We start from the raw sequence: 18,083 nt of genomic DNA on the forward strand, positions 1-18,083 counted from the left end.
ACTGCATAGAAATTCCAGAATATTCCACACATGTCAGCCTTTGGAGGATGATGAGATCTAACTGTTGATTGCTTCTTTGGCTTTTTATAGGTAACCTGGTCATTGAAAATAAACCAACCCCTAGTTACACTCCCAATGTAGTGGTTGGGCAAACTCCTCCAGGAACAAACCACGTCAACAAAGCTCCAGGACAAATCAACCTGGCCCAGCTTCGACTGCAGCACATGCAGCAGCAGGTGTATGCCCAAAAGCACCAGCAGCTGCAGCAGATGAGGATGGCCCAGCCTTCCTCTGCCTCTGTGCCCAGGCAGAGCAGCCCCCAAGTCCTGCAGCAGCAGGTGAGTCCTTTGTGTCTTCTTATTTCACCTTCTTTCGCTTTATTTCACCGTAACACTGAGATTTAAAATTGCCCTGTCAGATCTAAACTTACAAAGCAATTTATAGACTAAAATCTTCTGAGATTTGAGATACTTTAATGTGACAGCTCTTTGCTTTGCTTGATGTTGTGTTACTACTGCTGTGGAAAGAGATGGGCTTCTTTTCTCCATGTTAAAAGCACAAATTTTAAAAAAACCCAAACCCTTGCAGCCTCCCAGGTTGATCAGCATGCAGACCATGCAGAGGGGTAACATGAACTGTGGGGCTTTCCAAGCACACCAGATGAGAATGGCTCAGAATGCTGCTCGTATTCCAGGAATCCCACGCCACAATGGACCTCAGTACTCCATGATGCAACCTCACCTTCAAAGACAAGTATATCCTGTGTACATGCTTCATTGTGCCATTGTGCCAGCCTTTCATTCCAGCTGTAAATGTGTTTATCTGTCCCCCTCTAGCTCACAGCTACACTCATTTATATGCTTCTTTTCCATGTTGCATTACTGTGCTGTGACAGTTTTGCTGAATGGAAGGAAATTCAAACCTTAGGGGTGGAAACGAAATTAAATGAAATGTTTGTGTTGCAGTTTAGTTCTGGGAAGTAAAATGTTTCTTTTTTCACTTTTCAGCTGAAAAGAACATTCGGAGGTTTATTAGGGAATAGTGAGGAGTAGTGGAGTTCAAAGGGATGGAGTTGAGGGGTTTTGATTAAATCAGCTGCTGAAGTGGTTTTAAATTCACACCTGAAGCATTGATGCAGAGCTCTGCATGCCATTAAGAATAAAAATGCTTGACAATGCATGTTAATGTGACTGAAATACCAAAAGTGAAACAGTTAAAGAAAAAATTAGATGTGAACTCTAAAGCTGTCTTTGGAGGAAGTAATTGCTTTAAGAAAACACCACTATATACTTGGTGGGAGAAGTGCTGTTTAAAATGGAGCCACATGAGGTATTTTTGCTGTCCAAGTGAGGAAGAGGAGCAGTTTCCCTGCCCTCAGTGCTGTGCTGGCTGTGCTTGGGTTCAGGTCTCTGTGAGGGCAGTGGGAGCTGTGGTTGCCCCGTGCCCAGCGCGGTGTCTGTGTCTCCCCAGCACTCCAACCCCGGCCACGCCGGGCCCTTCCCGGTGGTCTCAGTGCACAACACCACCATCAACCCCACCAGCCCCACCACGGCCACCATGGCCAGCGCCAACCGCGGCCCCACCAGCCCGTCCGTGTCGGCCATCGAGCTCATCCCGTCCGTCACCAACCCGGAGAACCTGCCCTCGCTGCCAGACATCCCCCCCATCCAGGTCAGTGCTGCTCCTCCTGCTCTGCTTTTGTGGTTGGGTGCCAGGATTTGGCCATGGGATGGTGTAAAGTTGTACAATTCAAACTGATTTCACCTCTAAAATATTGCAAAAGTTGTTCTCTGTCACCAACGTGGAGAACCTGCCCTTGCTGCCAGACATCCCCCCCATCCAGGTCAGTGCTGCTCCTCCTGCTCTGGTTTTATGGTTGGGTACCAGGACTTGGTGATGGAAGGGTGTAAAGGTGTAGATTTTGAACTCATTTCACCTCTAAAATATTGCAAAAAGTTCTCCAACATTGCAAAAAGTTCTCCATCATCAACCTTAGAACCTGCCCTCCCTGCAGGACATCCCTCCCATCCAGGTTAGTGCTGCTCCCCTCTCTCTGGTTTTGTGGTTATTGGCTATGGAATGGTGCAATTAGCATTTAAAGGTGTAGAATTCAAACTCATTTCACCTCTAAAATAGTGCAAAAAGTTCTCCAATATTGCAAAAAAGTTCTCCATTGCCAACCTGGTGAACCTGCCCTCCCTGCAGAACATCTCCCCCATCCAGGTCAGTGCTGCTCCTCCTGCTCTGCTTTTGTGGTTGGGTGCCAGGATTTGGTCATGGAATACTGTAATTAGCATTTAAAGTTGGCCAATAGTAGTTGGCCATGGAATGGTGTAATTAGCATTTAAAGTTGTAGAATTAAAATCTTCAGCCTTTCTCTTAGGCATGCATGTAGGGCTGACCTGCTCCACCTGGTAAGTTTTAGATTAATCAATATTTAATGAGTCCTGTAGTCCTGCTCCACTCAGCTGCTCTGGTTTGATAGTTGGGTAGCAGGATTTGGCCATGGAATGATGTAGTTAGCATTTAAAGTTGTAGAATTCAAACTCATTTCATCTCTAAAATATTACAAAAAGTTCTCCACCACCAACCTGGAGAACCTGCCCTCCCTGCCAAACATCCCCCCATCCAGGTCAGTGCTGCTCCCCTCTCTCTGGTTTTGTGGTTAGGTACCAGGATTTGGTCATGGAATGCTGTAATTAGAATTTAAAGTTGTAGAATTAAAATCTTCAGCCTTTGTCTTAGGCATGCAGCTGGTTTATCCATGTAGGGCTGACCTGCTCTACCTGGTAACCTTTAGATTAATCAATATTTAGTGTATCCTGTAGTCCTGCAGTGCTGCTCCTCTCAGCTGCTCTGGTTTTATATTTGGGTGCCAGGACTTGGCTGTGGGATGGTGTAATTACCATTTAAAGTTGTACAATTCAAACTCATTTCACCTCTAAAATATTGCAAAAAGTTGTCCAAGCCCTGGGAGTAAAATGGGAATTTTACTCCATGGCATCCGCAGAGTTCTGGTTGTGTGGAGAGGATGAATCAAATCTCCAAAAAATCTAGTTAAGCTGATGGTTGAAACTCAGATGTCATGGATCAAATGTCTCCCTTAAGGCTTGCTAAGAATCAGAACCCAGCCCTGGTCAGCTCTGGGGTCTCACCCAGGAATATTTGGGTTACCCCTCCTGACCTTGCCCCAGAAGTTTTCCACCTATGAGGAAGTAGAAGCCAATGCCAAAAATATTTTATGTCTATAGCACAAACCTTAGGAGGACTTGCTCCACCTGGTAACCTTTAGATTAATCATTTTTTAATGTGTCCTGTAGTAAAATTTACACTTTAATTAATCCCAAATCTGTGTTCACTTCCTTTCTTCCACAAGACCATCTTGTGGGAAGATGGAATAATTAGTGGTGATGTATTTTGAGTGCCCTGAATGGTGATTTATTCAGGGTTAAAGGTGTCTGGAGTTTCTCTTGGATGTTCTAGAGGGAAGCACAGAGGGGACATGTCCCGTTGTCCCACAGAGAGGGGACACAAGCTGAGGTAGATTCTGAAGCTCATTTAGAGAGGTGAAAAGCACAGTTTATTGTACATGTGGAGGCAAAGAAAATAAAAATAATGTGTTTTCTGCAGGGAGGGGAGGAGGATGATAGCTTCATCCTGAGAACAGAACCTTGGCATTGAAATGCCCCTGTAAAACCCAGGAGATTTGGTCACCATACAGGAAACAAAATAAATTTCATCCAAGATGATCTGCTGGAATATCAGCTGCAACTTTGCAACTCTTAAATGTTCAGAGCTGGTGTGTTCAGTGTTCTCAGGAGGCTGCAGGTCATTTTTAATGTGAGAATGGTGGGGAGGAGGAATCACATCTCAGTGTGAGCAGCCTGCAGTGCTGAGTTAGAACAAAGAATTACCATGCAACTTCCAGGTGCACTGAAAATGCAGAATTCTGCTGAGATATTCTTCTTTTTATACCTGTTCATGCAATAGCTGTTATGGATTTTAGTTGGGTTTAGTGGATAGGAGGTGTTAGTCCTTCAAGCTGCTGGCACAGTCATTAAAACCCACTTGGAATGCAGTGTGTTTCAAACACATTATTGAATTTAACACATTTAACACATTTAAGCAGTTACAGCAACAAGGTCCCTGTTTCCTTGGGTTTAACAAGTACAAAAATCTGTTTGAAAAGTGAGTGGGAGATTTCCCATCATGTTAAGGAAAGACAAGATTATGGCCTCCCTTGATATCTTAATTATGGAATAACTTCTGCAGCCTCAGAAATCTGGTGTTTCATGACTAACACAGCTCCATGTGTGTGACTGGCACACTGAGCAGAAAGTTTGCAGTGACCCTGTGTAAGTACAGCCCAGGATCATACTGGAAAAAAACTCAAATTTAGGAGCTTTTGAAAAATGTTATTTGTTTGAAAGCCTGATTTCTGCTAGAAACTGATAAAAATATATGATGATTTCCTGAATCCTTGAAGGGAGAGGGAACAATTCCAGTGATCACAATTGAAAGGTGTGAATGAGACCTGTCTGATTCAGGTTTTTGTTTTTCCTCCTCAGCTGGAAGATGCTGGTTCCAGTAGTTTAGATAATCTGCTAAGTAGGTACATCACAGGCAGCCACCTCCCCCCACAGCCCACCAGCACCATGAATCCCTCCCCAGGACCTTCAGCTCTGTCTCCAGGGTCATCAGGTAAATCTGATGGGTTTTTTCTAGTTATTCCAGAATGTGATGGCTATTTCTGGTGTTTAAGTTGAAAATAATTGCCTAGCATTTCCTGTCAGAAGGGAAGCAATGTTCTGTTTCAAATTTGTTTTGCTCAGAAATAGATTCTTCCAGAAATTTGAATTTTACCTTCCTTTAGAGATGTCTTTATAGTAACAAACTGCCAGCACATGGATGCACTATTCCAGATATATATATATAAATATATATAGATATATATGTATATTTTATATATATTTATATATTTATATGTTTTGGGGTATATAGTTATGTATATTTATATTTTTATATATATTTATATATATTATGTGGTATATATTTATATATTTTATATATATTTATATATTTATATGTTTTGTGGTATATATTTATATATATTTTTATATATCCATATAGAGACACTGTCAGGCTCATTCTGAGTATAACTAATCAGTAGTAGAGCTTTTCTTATGCATATGAACAAATTAAGTCACCAGTACTTAATAGTGAGGTAGTTAAACATTGAAAATGTCCATTTTTATAAGTAAGAAGATTATTTCAGTCAATGGGAAGAAATCCTTTCCTGTGAGGGTGGGCAAGGCCCTGGCACTGCCCAGAGCAGCTGTGGCTGTCCCTGCATCCCTGGCAGTGCCCAAGGCCAGGCTGGATGGGGCATGGAGCACCCTGGGACAGTGGAAAGTGTCCCTGCCATGTCAAGGGTGGCACTGGGTGGGATTTAAGGTCTTTTCCAACCCAAACCACTCTGGGATTTGATGTTTCTCTTGGTTTTCTCTTCAAGATTTGTAAGATCCTGTCAATGAATGTGGGGCTTCCTGTGTTTCTCCAAACCTGCATGCAAACCATGCAGAGGCTGCTTTTTTGACATTATTAGTGGCTCTCAGTGCATAAAATTTGAGGATGTGATGGTTTGAAGGCTTTAGTACTGTTTGGATTAGGTGAAATAATTATTGGGGCTCTAAGAACTGTGTGTTGTCACTTTTTATTGAATGTGATGTGCTGGATTTGTTGTGATCACAAGACTGAGAACAGCTGGCTTAGGTGACTTGGGAAATTGGGATATTCCTGCAGCATTTCTGGGATTACTCAGCACCAGTCAGTGAATGTAAACTTGTTCCAAATCAGTTCTGTGCTGCTTCTTTGCAGGTTTATCCAACTCCCACACTCCTGTGAGGCCCCCCAGCACCTCCAGCACAGGCAGCAGAGGAAGGTGAGTGTCACATTAACAATGTCAGGCTAAAAAAATCAGACATGAATAATTCCAAAAAAGACTTGGCAGTTGGCGAATTGTGCTTTGTCGTAACTCTGACTGAGGAATTGAAGAATACTTACATGAAGATTTATATTTTAAATTTTTTTTTCCTGCACTTCTTTAAATGTGCTGGCACCCTTTGCCTTTCTTTTGGGAAACAGTTACCTGAATTTCTTTGCCCTGCTGATTTATCCTGTTATTTATCTGGTGATGTGCTGATGTCTCTGCAGCTGTGGCTCCTCAGGCAGGACTGCTGACAAAACTGGCGTTGGCTTCAAGGCTGACCAGGTGAAAGTAAAGCAAGAGCCAGGCACAGAGGAAGAGATCTGCAGCTTCTCAGGAACAGTAAAGCAGGAAAAAACAGAGGATGGCAGAAGGAGTGCTTGCATGGTAAAGTTAGTTTATGCTCAATGTTCTCCTGGCAGCATGTTTAAGAATTTAGAAAGAAAAAAAAAAAAAAGGCATTTTTACTTTGAAGCTTTATTCTAAGAGGTATTTTCTCCTTGGTAATGCTCTGCCAGGCACAGAGTGGCCTGTAATGTAAATTTTATCATTAATGATTGAAATGAAGTGTAATAGAGTGTATTTGCTGCTTTTAATCCCTAATTATTAAAAGCTGTGAGTCACCCATTGATAGTAGACATTCCCATATAAGTAATTGCATTCAGGAAACCTCCAGTCATAAAGTATAAATCAAATAATTAGCAAATAATCTTTCTCAGTGTTTCCCACCTATGCTTGATTGAACAGGATTGTGTACAGGGAGCAGGGTGGTGGAGTTGAGGATTTTTCCTAATGACAATCAAGTTGTCATTAACAGCTTTTAATGACTCAGTGTGTTTGGCTTGTTATAGCATTTCTCTTGTTATGTATCAGAAGAAATGAGAGGGTTCTACAAAGAAAGGACATGTGGAAAAGCAAATTTCAATACTGTGTGCAGCTCAGCTCTTCCTCGTGGTTTTTGGGATGTGAGCATGGTGCCTTTGAATGGTGGGAGGATTTTGAATATCCTGCAATAAAATCAACCCTGATTTCCCGTGTGCTGCTTTCATTGCAGCTCAGCAGCCCCGAGAGCAGCTTAACACCACCACTATCCACCAACCTACACCTGGAGAGCGAACTGGAGGCTTTGGGCAGCCTGGAGAACCACGTGAAGACAGAGCCAGCAGATCTGAGCGAGAGCTGCAAGCAGTCTGGGCACAGCCTGGTGAACGGGAAGTCGCCCGTGCGCAGCCTCATGCACCGCTCGGCCCGCGTGGCAGGGGAGGGCAGCAACAAGGACGACGACCCCAACGAGGACTGGTGTGCTGTGTGCCAGAACGGGGGGGACCTGCTGTGCTGTGAGAAGTGCCCCAAGGTGTTCCACCTCACCTGCCACGTCCCCACGCTGCTCAGCTTCCCCAGGTACCCCCAGCGGCGTCGCGGGGTGGGCACGGAACCCAAAGTGGTGTTGCCTCCAAAATCAGGGTGGTTTCTTATACTACAACAATATCATATTCTTATACTACAAAAATATGATATTTCCAAGCCCTTGCCTGAGTTATTTATGTGTAGCTGATTGTCAGGACCCAGGACATCCCTGTGGCTGTCCTGAGCAGCCCAGACCCCTGCCAGGGATCTCAGAAGTCCTGAGCTCAAAATGCCCCTGTGGGTTTGATTGTGACCCATGGAGCAAATTACCAACCTTAGATGAAGATCTGCAAGCCATGACAAATTAAGTAGAATGATAGTGAATTTATCATGAGGTGAAAAAGTAGATTTTGGGGTTTTTAGAATGGGGGTTCACGAGGCAAGATGGAGGAATCTGGGTGTGCCTTTCTCCTTCTTCTTGGCCTCCATCTTCTGCTGTGATGTTGGCACTTTGGGATTGGTTTAGAGTAGAAGCTCACTGTCTAACACAGGTGATAGGTATTGGAAAGTAATTGTAAATATTGTACAGGTAGTTTTTTGTATAAAAAAATAACACCACCCCAGGGGCAGGCAAAGTGCCTGGAACTGTCTTGCTGAGCAGACCTTGGCTGGACAGGAGAAAGAATTTTATAGATAAAATAGAATAAACAACCTTGAGACCGAGAAATGAAGAGCTCTGACTCTCTTCAAGCACCAGGCTGGGAAAAGAGACTTTCCAACTTTTCTCTGACCTGCTAGAGATCCCCACCGCTGATCAGTGTTTATCTGATAACAGAATCCTGTTCTGTTTATCTGTTTGTGTAAAGTCTCACAATGCAATTCTGGTGTGTAAAGTTCATTTTAAGGCAAGGTGAGAAGGGTGTGCTGTAAAGTTAATACTTTATAAAGTGTTAAAGCATCAAATGAGGGCAGGAAAAATGGCCTTGACTGGCAGAATTATTGTGAGCATTAAGGGTCAATCCTTGGCTTTGGGTATCCAAGTCTTTACTGCAGTAGAATGTGAATCTTTGGGAATGAATTAAAACTATTTGTAGTCATCACTGATGAGAATTTATCCTTGGATGTGTGGAATAATTGTGTTTTTCTCTTTAGTGGAGAGTGGATCTGTACATTCTGCAGAGACCTGAGCAAACCTGAAGTGGAATATGATTGTGACAATTCCCAGCACAGCAAGAAGGGCAAGACAGCACAAGGCCTGAGTCCTGTGGACCAAAGGGTGGGTGTCAAACCTGCAGGAATCTGCTTCCCAGGAAAATGCTTTATTCACATCAGCTCCCCCTCACTGATTGGAGATGCTTTTGCTTTGGCTGAAGCAAATTAAATGTAGTTATGGCTTTGCAAAACAACCCAAATGAGATTTTTCCTGCTGTGGCCACATCTCCAGGTGTTGGTGACTGTGGGAGTGCCCCAGTGCCTTGGGACTGTAATCACTGAGGAGCTAAAATCCAGCATGAACACAAATTCTGTATTTAAATGCATCATTTAACATGCACTTGATTAAAAGTCCTTTGCATTTAGCATTGGTGTCATCTTCATAAAATATTTCTGGGAGCTTGGTGTGTTAAGTGCATTCTGTGAGAGGTGCTGGGAGTGTTCAGGTGCATTCTTGGGGAATTTTAATGATCTTGACAATCAGAATTATTTTTAGCTTTATCCATCAGCCTCTGTGTAGTGTTATTATCAAATCAAATTCCTCTAAAGGAATTACAAGCAAAGCAAGAAAAAATATTTCAACAGGGAATTTATAGAAACACTGGCTCTGCTTTCAGATTGTTCAGATTGTCTTGTGGGGAAAAGTCTGCAGCTCAGTCCTTTCCTGTTGTGGTTGTGATTGGACAAAAGCAGTAAAAGTGGTTGTAGTTGGTGTTTTATTTTTTAATTTGCAGTATATTAGCATGTTTCTCCATGCTTGTCTTCAGCCCTAAACTTTTGGTTAGGAGGGAGAAAACAAAGAGGAAATTTGTGAACAGTAAATGGGGTTCTGCCTCTCAACTCTGCCTTCCTAAGAAAGAACTTTACCTTTTTAAATTAAGTTGAGGGAGTTGCATTTAAATTTTCTACTATGCTGTTAAATTAGAAGCCTGTTTAAAGTATGGATGTATGAATTTCTGGGCTAGGGATAAATTAAGAATATTAATCTGACCCTGTTTGTTTCTTTCTAAGAAATGTGAACGCCTCCTGCTTTACCTGTACTGCCACGAGCTGAGCATTGAGTTCCAGGAGCCAGTCCCGGCCTCGGTGAGTGTCCTGCAAACACCTGGGGAATTCTGTAATTCTGTGTGGGGTAACAGCCCTGAGGGTCTGGAGCTGAATTTGGGATCAGTCTGAAAGTTCTGGCAGCCATCCAGCGTTTCATGGGGCTGAGAGGGAGAGCAGCTGATTCTGGAGCTGCTCCAGGCAGATGCTTCACTCCCAGTTTCAAACCCACATATTTAAAAATACTTCCAATTAGCAGTTATTGAATTGGAACAAGATGGCTCAGGCTACCCATGAAACTCAAAATGTTTTAGGAGGGCTTTTTGGACAAACTTGTGAGTGAGAGGAGGGAATAAACTGCTTTGACTCTTGTGTTTTCAGCTGTAAAAGAAATAACTGATTAAAAGCTTTGTGGTGCACTGAAGGTTAGAGAGAATCCCAGAGTGGTTTGGGTTGGAAAGGACCTTAAAGCTCCTCCAATCCCACCCCTGCCATGGCAGGGACACCTTCCACCATCCCAGGCAGTCCCAAGCCCTGTCCAGCCTGGCCTTGGGCACTGCCAGGGATCCAGGGGCAGCCACAGCTGTGCCAGGGCCTGCCCACCCTCACAGGGAAGGATTTTACCCCAATATCCAATCTAAATCTACCCCCCTTCAATTTAAAACCAATCCCCCTTGTCCTATCACTCCATACTCATATAAATAACTTTTAAAAGTTCAGTTTGAGAAAAGGAAAATGGGAAATTGTTCTGCTTTTCTGAACGTGCCTGAAATGAGATGAGATAAGGGATTGATACCTTCAGTGTGGAAATTCAGCTGTGAGCTCTGCAGCCATTCAGTGCTAAATCACTGTTGGTTTTTTCCAGATACCAAACTATTATAAAATCATAAAGAAGCCCATGGATTTATCCACGGTGAAGAAGAAACTGCAGAAGAAACATTCCCAACACTACCAGACCCCCGAGGACTTCGTGGCCGACGTGCGGCTGATCTTCAAGAACTGTGAAAGGTTTAATGAAGTATGTTAACTTCCAATCTGAGCACCATCTGTCCTTTAAATGAAAATTTATTTCAACCTGGTTGTGCAGCTTCTCCCATGAAAAGCTCTGCTTCCAGCTGTAACTTCTGCTTTTGGAGCAGGTGCTGAATCAGATACTTGAAAACCAAACCAAACTCAAGGCAATTGCAGAATAACTTCTCATTTTTAATTAAATTGGGAGAGCAGAGGGAACTATTAAAATGCATTCAGTGGTGTCTGTGAATGAGGAGCAGGGTGACCTGGTTACTGTGCAGCAGATTGATTGTAGAAGTGCTTAGGAAGTGCCATAAAGACAACCAAAGAGTCCTTAAAAATGTCTCAAGCTGCCCAGGTAATTGGTTTACACTCGTGGAACAAGGTAGAATCCACTGAGGAACTTCCTCTACTGGGGAGAAATCTGCCTTTCTGAAGTTATTCTGGTTTTAGTACCTCACACAAATGAATCCAACAAAGCTTTGTGGCCCTTAAGGTTTTTATGAACCTTCTTGCTTGAAACCCTTGGTGGTTGGCCTCTCACAAAAATCAGTTTTCAGTGAATAATTTGGGTATGGGGTCATATTTTTTACAAATTTTGCAATGATCCCATCTGATAATGAAATATCCCTTACACCTGAAATGTGACTTGGGGAGATAAATGACCTGAATGTTACTGAGCAATGGGAAAATAATCTGAATATAAATTAAAAAAAGGTGGTATTGGGCTGAAAGTGAGTAGGAGCTAAGGGGGTTCCCAATTTTTGAGATGCTTTAAAGCAAGAATGACAAAAGGCATCACAAGGAATGGCTTTATTCTGACCTTAAAATGCAGAAAGCAGCCAATATTTCTTATTTCTCTGCAAAATATAATCTGGACTTGCAGTGTTTGGGCTGCATTTCTGGCCCTGTGCAGAAGGAAACTGAAGGAACTGCACAAAGCTGCAATAAAACCTCCCTAGGAAAAATCAGGGTCAGTGATGTGATGCTGGAACCGCTCACAAGCATTTGGGATTTTGACAGCCCTGACTCCTTTATGTCCCTGCATTAGAGGAGGTTCATCAGGTAATTTAATTATGTGAACTTCTCAATCAGGGGAATTAATGAAGCATCCACTCTAGAGGAAAGCATGCTGCAGCTCTTAGAGACCCGAGTACAACAAGCGAGGAAGGACTGAAGGGTGTGGTGATTTTTTAACTTTTTTAAAAAAGAAAAATAAATGTGTTTCAGCTTGCCTGGCTCATGGCAAACGTTGGGTCACTCTGACCTCTCACAGCAGCATCATGTCGAGTGCCTCTAAGCCAAATGCTTTTCCAAAGCAGAAATCCCAGTGGGGTAATCCCCAGGAAATCTCCTGGAGCTCCTCCCTGCAAAGGAGAATTCCCCACAATCATGTCCAGGCATTTCCAGTTTATTGTGAGGAAAGCAGTGATGAGTGGAAAATGGCTGGGAGCCACTTGTACAAAAGTTGTGTGTTCTGTTCAAGGTTTATTTAGCACCTAAGACTGTTTTAAACCTGCTGCCTAAGTTTGGGAACTAAAGCTAACAAACCATAACAAACTGTCTTGTTGTTATGGCTGACTTTAGTCATCCAATCCTGTGCGATCTCGTAACTTTAGAAAGGATTATAATTTCATTTTTTTTGACTCTGGTATCCTTTTTAGATGATGAAAGTTGTTCAAGTTTATGCAGAAACACAAGAGATTAATTTGAAGGTAAGCGTTTCAGACCATGCACACTTGGTGAAGGGATGTGCATTTCCAACAGGTGAATATTCCTGTCTTCTTTCATCCACAGGCTGATTCAGAAGTAGCACAGGCAGGGAAGGCAGTTGCATTGTACTTTGAAGATAAACTTACAGAGATCTACTCAGACAGGACCTTCCAGCCTTTGCCTGAATTTGAGCAGGAAGAGGATGATGGTGAAATAACTGAGGACTCCGATGAAGATTTTATACAACCACGTAGAAAACGCCTAAAATCAGATGAGAGACCAGTGCATATAAAGTAATCTAATGATATGGACCTAAAATTTATTGTAAAAACTGTTATTTAAGTGTTCCTGGAATATTATCATGCCTACAGTGGCCATCTTGCAGAAGCTGATAGCTTTTTAAACAGTATTAGATAACAAAAAACACTTGTACAGAAAAACATTCGCATCAAAAGGGGAAAAAACCTGTATTGTAAATTTTTGGTGGTTTGTATTTTTTTTTTTTCCTTGATTACTTGCTATATTCTTTCTTTTCCTGCTGGAGGGGACACACTCATGCTGGTCTCACAGACAAGAGGTGGAGGAATGTTGAAGAGAAGCAGATTTGATAGGAGATGTTCCGTGTACAGATAAGACTGTAGTGACACGACCTGCAGGACTGGACCCACTCAGTGACTGTGTCTTGCATTCCACTGCAGTGTAAACTGTGAGCAGAGCTCCTGGAATCCCCTCTGTGTCCACTCAAGTGTGTGTTGGTCGTTGCTTTGATCATCTCATTGAAGCAGGACTGGGAATAACTGATCTTCTGTGTCCATCCAACTGTTGACATTTTGCTTTCTTTACTGCATTTCATGTATAGCAAAAGGAAGAAGAAAGAAAAATCATTAAACTGTTCTGAATGGGCGAGTGCAGGAATGGGAGGCAGATGAAAGGCTAAGCTGGTGGCTCCAACCCTCTATGAGTAGGACAAGGTGTATTTATTAAACTCCTGTACCCAGAACATTTTAATGGCATCCATGGCAGAAGTCTCAGCGTTGTCATCTGTCCCTGACCCCCTGACGAGGCAGAATGTTCTCTCCAGTGTTCATTCTCTACTTTTCTGTACTTAAAATAGAGACTGAAGAGGTAATAACTGGTTGGGGTGTTTTTCCAGTCTTCCTAAATATCAGTTTCTAATAGACCACTCGGCAAACAATAACCTATTAACTACCAAATGTGTAAAATTTCCTGTATTCACTTTGTCTTATTTGTAAATAGTGAATTGAGATTTCTTGCAGGTCAGCAACATTTGCTGAACTGTTTTTAAGCTAATATGTATTCTTATTGATTGTTCCTATCAAGAAAAGATTTGTAATATATGCTATTTCTAACATTGCATTCATTTTGAGGTTCTGTCTTATTTTTCTTAGAGTACTTCTCAGAACTTTCTTCAGAAGCAGCTTGTGAGGGAAATGTGCAGGAAGATTGGAATCAGTCTGAGTTTGGGTTGCCTGTCCATCCATTGAACAAAGCACTTGCACAGGGTTTGGCCTTGAGTGGTTTTTGGTCAAAAAGTGAGAACAGAACAATTTCCCAATTCCTCAGTGACCCCTGGGGCACCTCTGCAGTGCCTTCCCTTGCACTGCCTCATCCCAGCATTCCTGGTTAGAAATCATGGAATCACAAGGAGTTACAGCTCCAGGAGTTGTTTTCTTTGCTGACACGAGTCAGTCCTAGAAATAAATACAATTTCTGGCCTTCATGTTGATCTTGTTAAAGGAAGTTGAAGAATTCATGGAACCAATGAGCTCGAGATGGCAGACTGAGTTTGCCATGGTTTGTGTGGATCCAGCAATTCTGTGGGAGATCCCTGGGGGTTTGGTGTGCTCAGCACAACAATTCCTGTGACATTGTCCATGCTTTACCATCATGGTAAAGAGAAATATTTTAGCACAATATCAAATGGAGAAATGCTCTCAGCAGTTTTTATGCAAATCACTGCAGGTTTGGTTTCTTTTATAAGAACCAGGTCTGTGTACCTTGGGATTCTCCCTCTTGCAATAAATGAGGGGACTGAAGATGTTTTTAACTTCCAGCTCACTTCTTCACTCAAATGTTACACTTCAAACTCAAACTGGTTGTTTTTTTTTAAATTTCTTAGACATGAACAGTGCTGTTTTAAGTTTATTTTTTACCAGTTTGTATGTGAAAGAAAAAGGAATTCCACTTCAACATATTAAATTGACAAAGAGCAACAACTTTGCCTGTGGAAAAGCTGATGTGTGAATAGGACACTGGTAGTGACAAGGGATCATTTCATGGCTCTGTGTATTGCCTATTTATGCATTTCTAGTTTCTCAGCTTCATTTTGCAAAAGGAATATTATTAAAATTATCATGAAAATAAGATGCTGTGAGCTCTCTTCACTCAGGCCTCCTGTTTTTTGTGGCACTTTGGTACCTTCAGGCCTCACCTTTTGAGCTTTTCCCTGAGCAGCAGCTGGGGATTGGATCCTGCAGAGACCCTGGGGATGAGCCAGAGTATGGGGCGGGCATGGGGGGTCCCAGATGGAGCTCAGGGGAGCCCAGCAGAGCTCAAGGGATCCTACTATAGGACAGGGGGATCCCAGGTGCAGCTCAGGGGATCCCCAGATGGAGTTCAGGAGATTGCAGCATAGGACAGGGGGATTCCAGCAGAGCTCAGGGGGTTCCAGGTGGAGTTCAGGGGATCTCAGCATAGGACAGGGGGATTCCAGATGGAGTTCAGGGGATCCCAGATGGAGCCCAGGGGGATCCCAGCAGAGCTCAAGGGATCCTATCATAGGACAGGGGCATCCCAGGTGGTGCTCAGAGGATCTCAGGTGGAGTTCAGGGGATCCCAGGTGGAGTTCAGGGGATCCCAAATGGAGCACAGTGGGAAGGACTCACCCCAAACCCTCCAGAGAAGCTCGTGTCCCCCAGCTGCTGCAGGACCTCTGCTCCCCACCCAGGCCCCAGAGTGTTTTGGGACAGCCTTTCCTTTGAGGTGGCCTCTCCAACACTTCACTGCAGGCGGAGAACTTGGCCAGCTCATGCTCAGCATCTTCTGCACACCAGGAGTGCAGCTGGGCTGGGCCTTGCTGGGCCTGAGTTCTTCCCTTGCACCCTCCAGAGCTGCTCCTCCCACCCATCCCCAATGCTCAGCAGGATTATGTGGGATTTTGAATGTGTGCAAGAAATCTCAAGTGTTTCCTTTATACAAGGAAAACAAAACATTCTCTTCTTCTTCCCCTTCATTTTTGAACTCCCAAAGCAGCAATTCAGTGATTGTTTTGAAAGCAGCAAAGTTCTATTTGAAATGATTTCAAAGATAAACTCTGCTAATCCCTTCCCTGGTCCTGTAGGCTGGGTGTTCATCACAGAACTGGGAAGGGTTTGCTCAGTGGGAACAATTTTTGGTGTAACTCATTAGTGGGTTTGTGTTAATGAGCCACATTAATTCTCTGGGCATCTTCTCCGTGCCAGCTGCTGGGTGTGCAATGTGGCAGTGGGAAATCAGAGCACAGATTACATCAGGAAATCTGTAAAATTGGGGTGGAAGGAGGAATCTGGCACTTGGTGGAACTTTGGTCTCATTTAAAATACTCCCAAAAATTTATGTCTTCATTTTGGCTGAGAGTTTTTGTTATCCCTGAAGTTTTAAGTTAATCCAAAGAAGGAAAAGGCAATTTGAAATGAGTGCTAATGCCCAGTGTGAGCAGCTGTCCTGCCATGGATTTCTGGTGATGAGGGGAAATTCAACAGCTAAATGGGTTCAGGGCTTTTATTTTGCTGTGCCCTGGAATGAAGTGGCCTAGAGCACAATAAGGCAGAGCTATTTTTCATAAAAAGGGGATTTCCCCAAATTCTGCAAACAGAAAGGCTCAGTTAAATGTGGAGGGGTTGTTCCTCAGTGGGGGATGTCACTGTGACACTTCACTGTGACACTCTTCATGCTGGATCAAACATCTCTAGTGACTGGAAAAGTCCCTAAAATGAGCCCAAATTTCTGGTTTATCACCTGGTTTTGGCTGACCTGGAATAGTTTAGGTCATTGCAGCAGTATTTTAAATCTGTTTGTGTGGTGTACTGGGAATTGGCTTTTCCCAGTTGGCTTTTCCTTGTTTTTCTCACTCTCTTCCTCAGAAAAAAAAGCAATAAAACTGCTTTGTCATTTGCCTGTCAGCATGACAGGAATCCTCTCCTTAGGATAATGATTTTATAGGGAAGTTTGTATGCAAATCACAAAGCCTAGCTTTTAAAAACAAAGTCTGCAGCAGTTCCTGACAATACAGAGTGTGGCATTTTATTTTAAAAAGTTGGGGAAAGTTCCATATTTTTTTAAGAAGTAGCTGTTTGAGCAAATAATGGAGGTACTTTTTTAAAATAAGAATGTAAATGCCACAGTTTACACAGATGGCACATATGGATTGTATCTTTGGGTACGGTGATTTATTTTGTCTTCTCAAAGTGTGTGTGCAGTAACTCTCCCATCTACTTCCACTTGGCTTATGGGGATCCTTTTTTCTGCTTTCTGATGCATCAGGATTGAAGCAGCTCTCCAAAATTGCAGTTAATTTGGGAACCTTTATTAGAAATGGACTGTGAGATGTATGAAATGCAGTTTGGGCCTTTTCTGTTGGGTGAAATCACAGCTGGAGGCTGCTGCCTTGAGAATTTATGGGATTTTCTACAAAGAGAGGCACTGGAATGTTTTATAAACTGGATTTTGGCAGGATTCAGTCTGGAGTGAGCTCCCTGCACATCTGTGCTCACCTGCACTGGGGGAATTTCAGGCTCAGAACACCAGGACACATGTAAATAATCCTATACAGATTTGTGCAGTGCAAAGCTTGTTTCACATGTAAACATCCTCCTGGAAGGGTTCAATCATGGCATTCTTTGGTTCTTCAATTATTTCCTGCTTCCAGTACTGGAGCTGGCTCATTTTGCACATAATAAACTTGCCTCATCTTTTAATATGATTCTTCAAAAAACCCCAAGTGCTGTTCCTGTGATATTGTATTATCTGACTCATCCTATTTAACTTTTTTTTTTTTTAAGAGTTATTGTTTCAAATTGTTCTGTTCCTGTGTTTTTTTGCTGGTGTGTAATTAAAATAAAATTTTTCGTTCCCTGGTTATTTAATACTTTAGCTGCCTGTAAATATTTCTTGTTAAGTGCTCTGGAATGTGCTGTAGAAGTTGTATTAGCTCAGTTTAAAGCATTGTTTGAAACCCATTTTGGTTGGTTATTTCTATTAAATTAGAAAAATCATTCTTTCAATTGGAGTTTCTTTCTTGCACGTCATCAGATACAGATCCACACCTGGCACAAGATTTTCCTCAAAACACCTGCAGTGTGGAAATAGGGGGAAAATTGGGCTGCAGGAGCCCAGGTGAGCTCAGCTGAGGCTGCAAAAAATGATTTGTCACTTTTATCTACACCTGGGCATGGGACACAAGTTATTAAAATAAAGAATTTTTAAAAAGTTTAATAATGGATAAAATCAGAGACAAAAATCCAGTGTTGGATTATATCCTTTTCTGACCCCAACTGAGAGGTGTTTAAAAAACTTTTATTCTATTTTCAAACCATCAAAGAAGTTTTTTCTGTTCAAGAGAGAGGGGGAAATGAGGGAAATGGATTTGCAGAAAATTCTCCAAACCTGACAGAAGGCTCACAGAGTGTGCATCTGTATGCAAACACTAAGATAAGAAATGCTGGCTTAGAAATGCCATGGGATGAGACAGACTTTATCAAGAGAGAAATGG

At 42.6% G+C, this 18,083-nt stretch overlaps 1 protein-coding gene across 1 annotated transcript in view; it reads left to right on the forward strand.

Moving 5' to 3' along the window:
- Positions 1-14,698, forward strand: part of TRIM33 (tripartite motif containing 33) — a 46,976-nt gene extending 32,278 nt beyond the window's left edge. Inside the window, exons 9-20 of the mRNA XM_054290760.1 lie at positions 91-338; positions 589-753; positions 1,471-1,671; positions 4,569-4,701; positions 5,878-5,941; positions 6,214-6,373; positions 7,041-7,387; positions 8,486-8,609; positions 9,557-9,631; positions 10,455-10,607; positions 12,265-12,315; positions 12,398-14,698. Of these exons, the coding sequence (XP_054146735.1) occupies positions 91-338; positions 589-753; positions 1,471-1,671; positions 4,569-4,701; positions 5,878-5,941; positions 6,214-6,373; positions 7,041-7,387; positions 8,486-8,609; positions 9,557-9,631; positions 10,455-10,607; positions 12,265-12,315; positions 12,398-12,610 (1,934 nt within the window). The 3' untranslated portion in view covers positions 12,611-14,698. The remainder of the gene's footprint in view (positions 1-90; positions 339-588; positions 754-1,470; positions 1,672-4,568; positions 4,702-5,877; positions 5,942-6,213; positions 6,374-7,040; positions 7,388-8,485; positions 8,610-9,556; positions 9,632-10,454; positions 10,608-12,264; positions 12,316-12,397) is intronic.
- Positions 14,699-18,083: the final 3,385 nt, after the last annotated feature.

Source organism: Melozone crissalis, unplaced genomic scaffold, assembly GCF_028551555.1.
Source record: "Melozone crissalis strain CALT ecotype California unplaced genomic scaffold, PUWL_Pcris_2 ptg000086l_1, whole genome shotgun sequence".
NCBI lineage: Eukaryota > Metazoa > Chordata > Aves > Passeriformes > Passerellidae > Melozone > Melozone crissalis.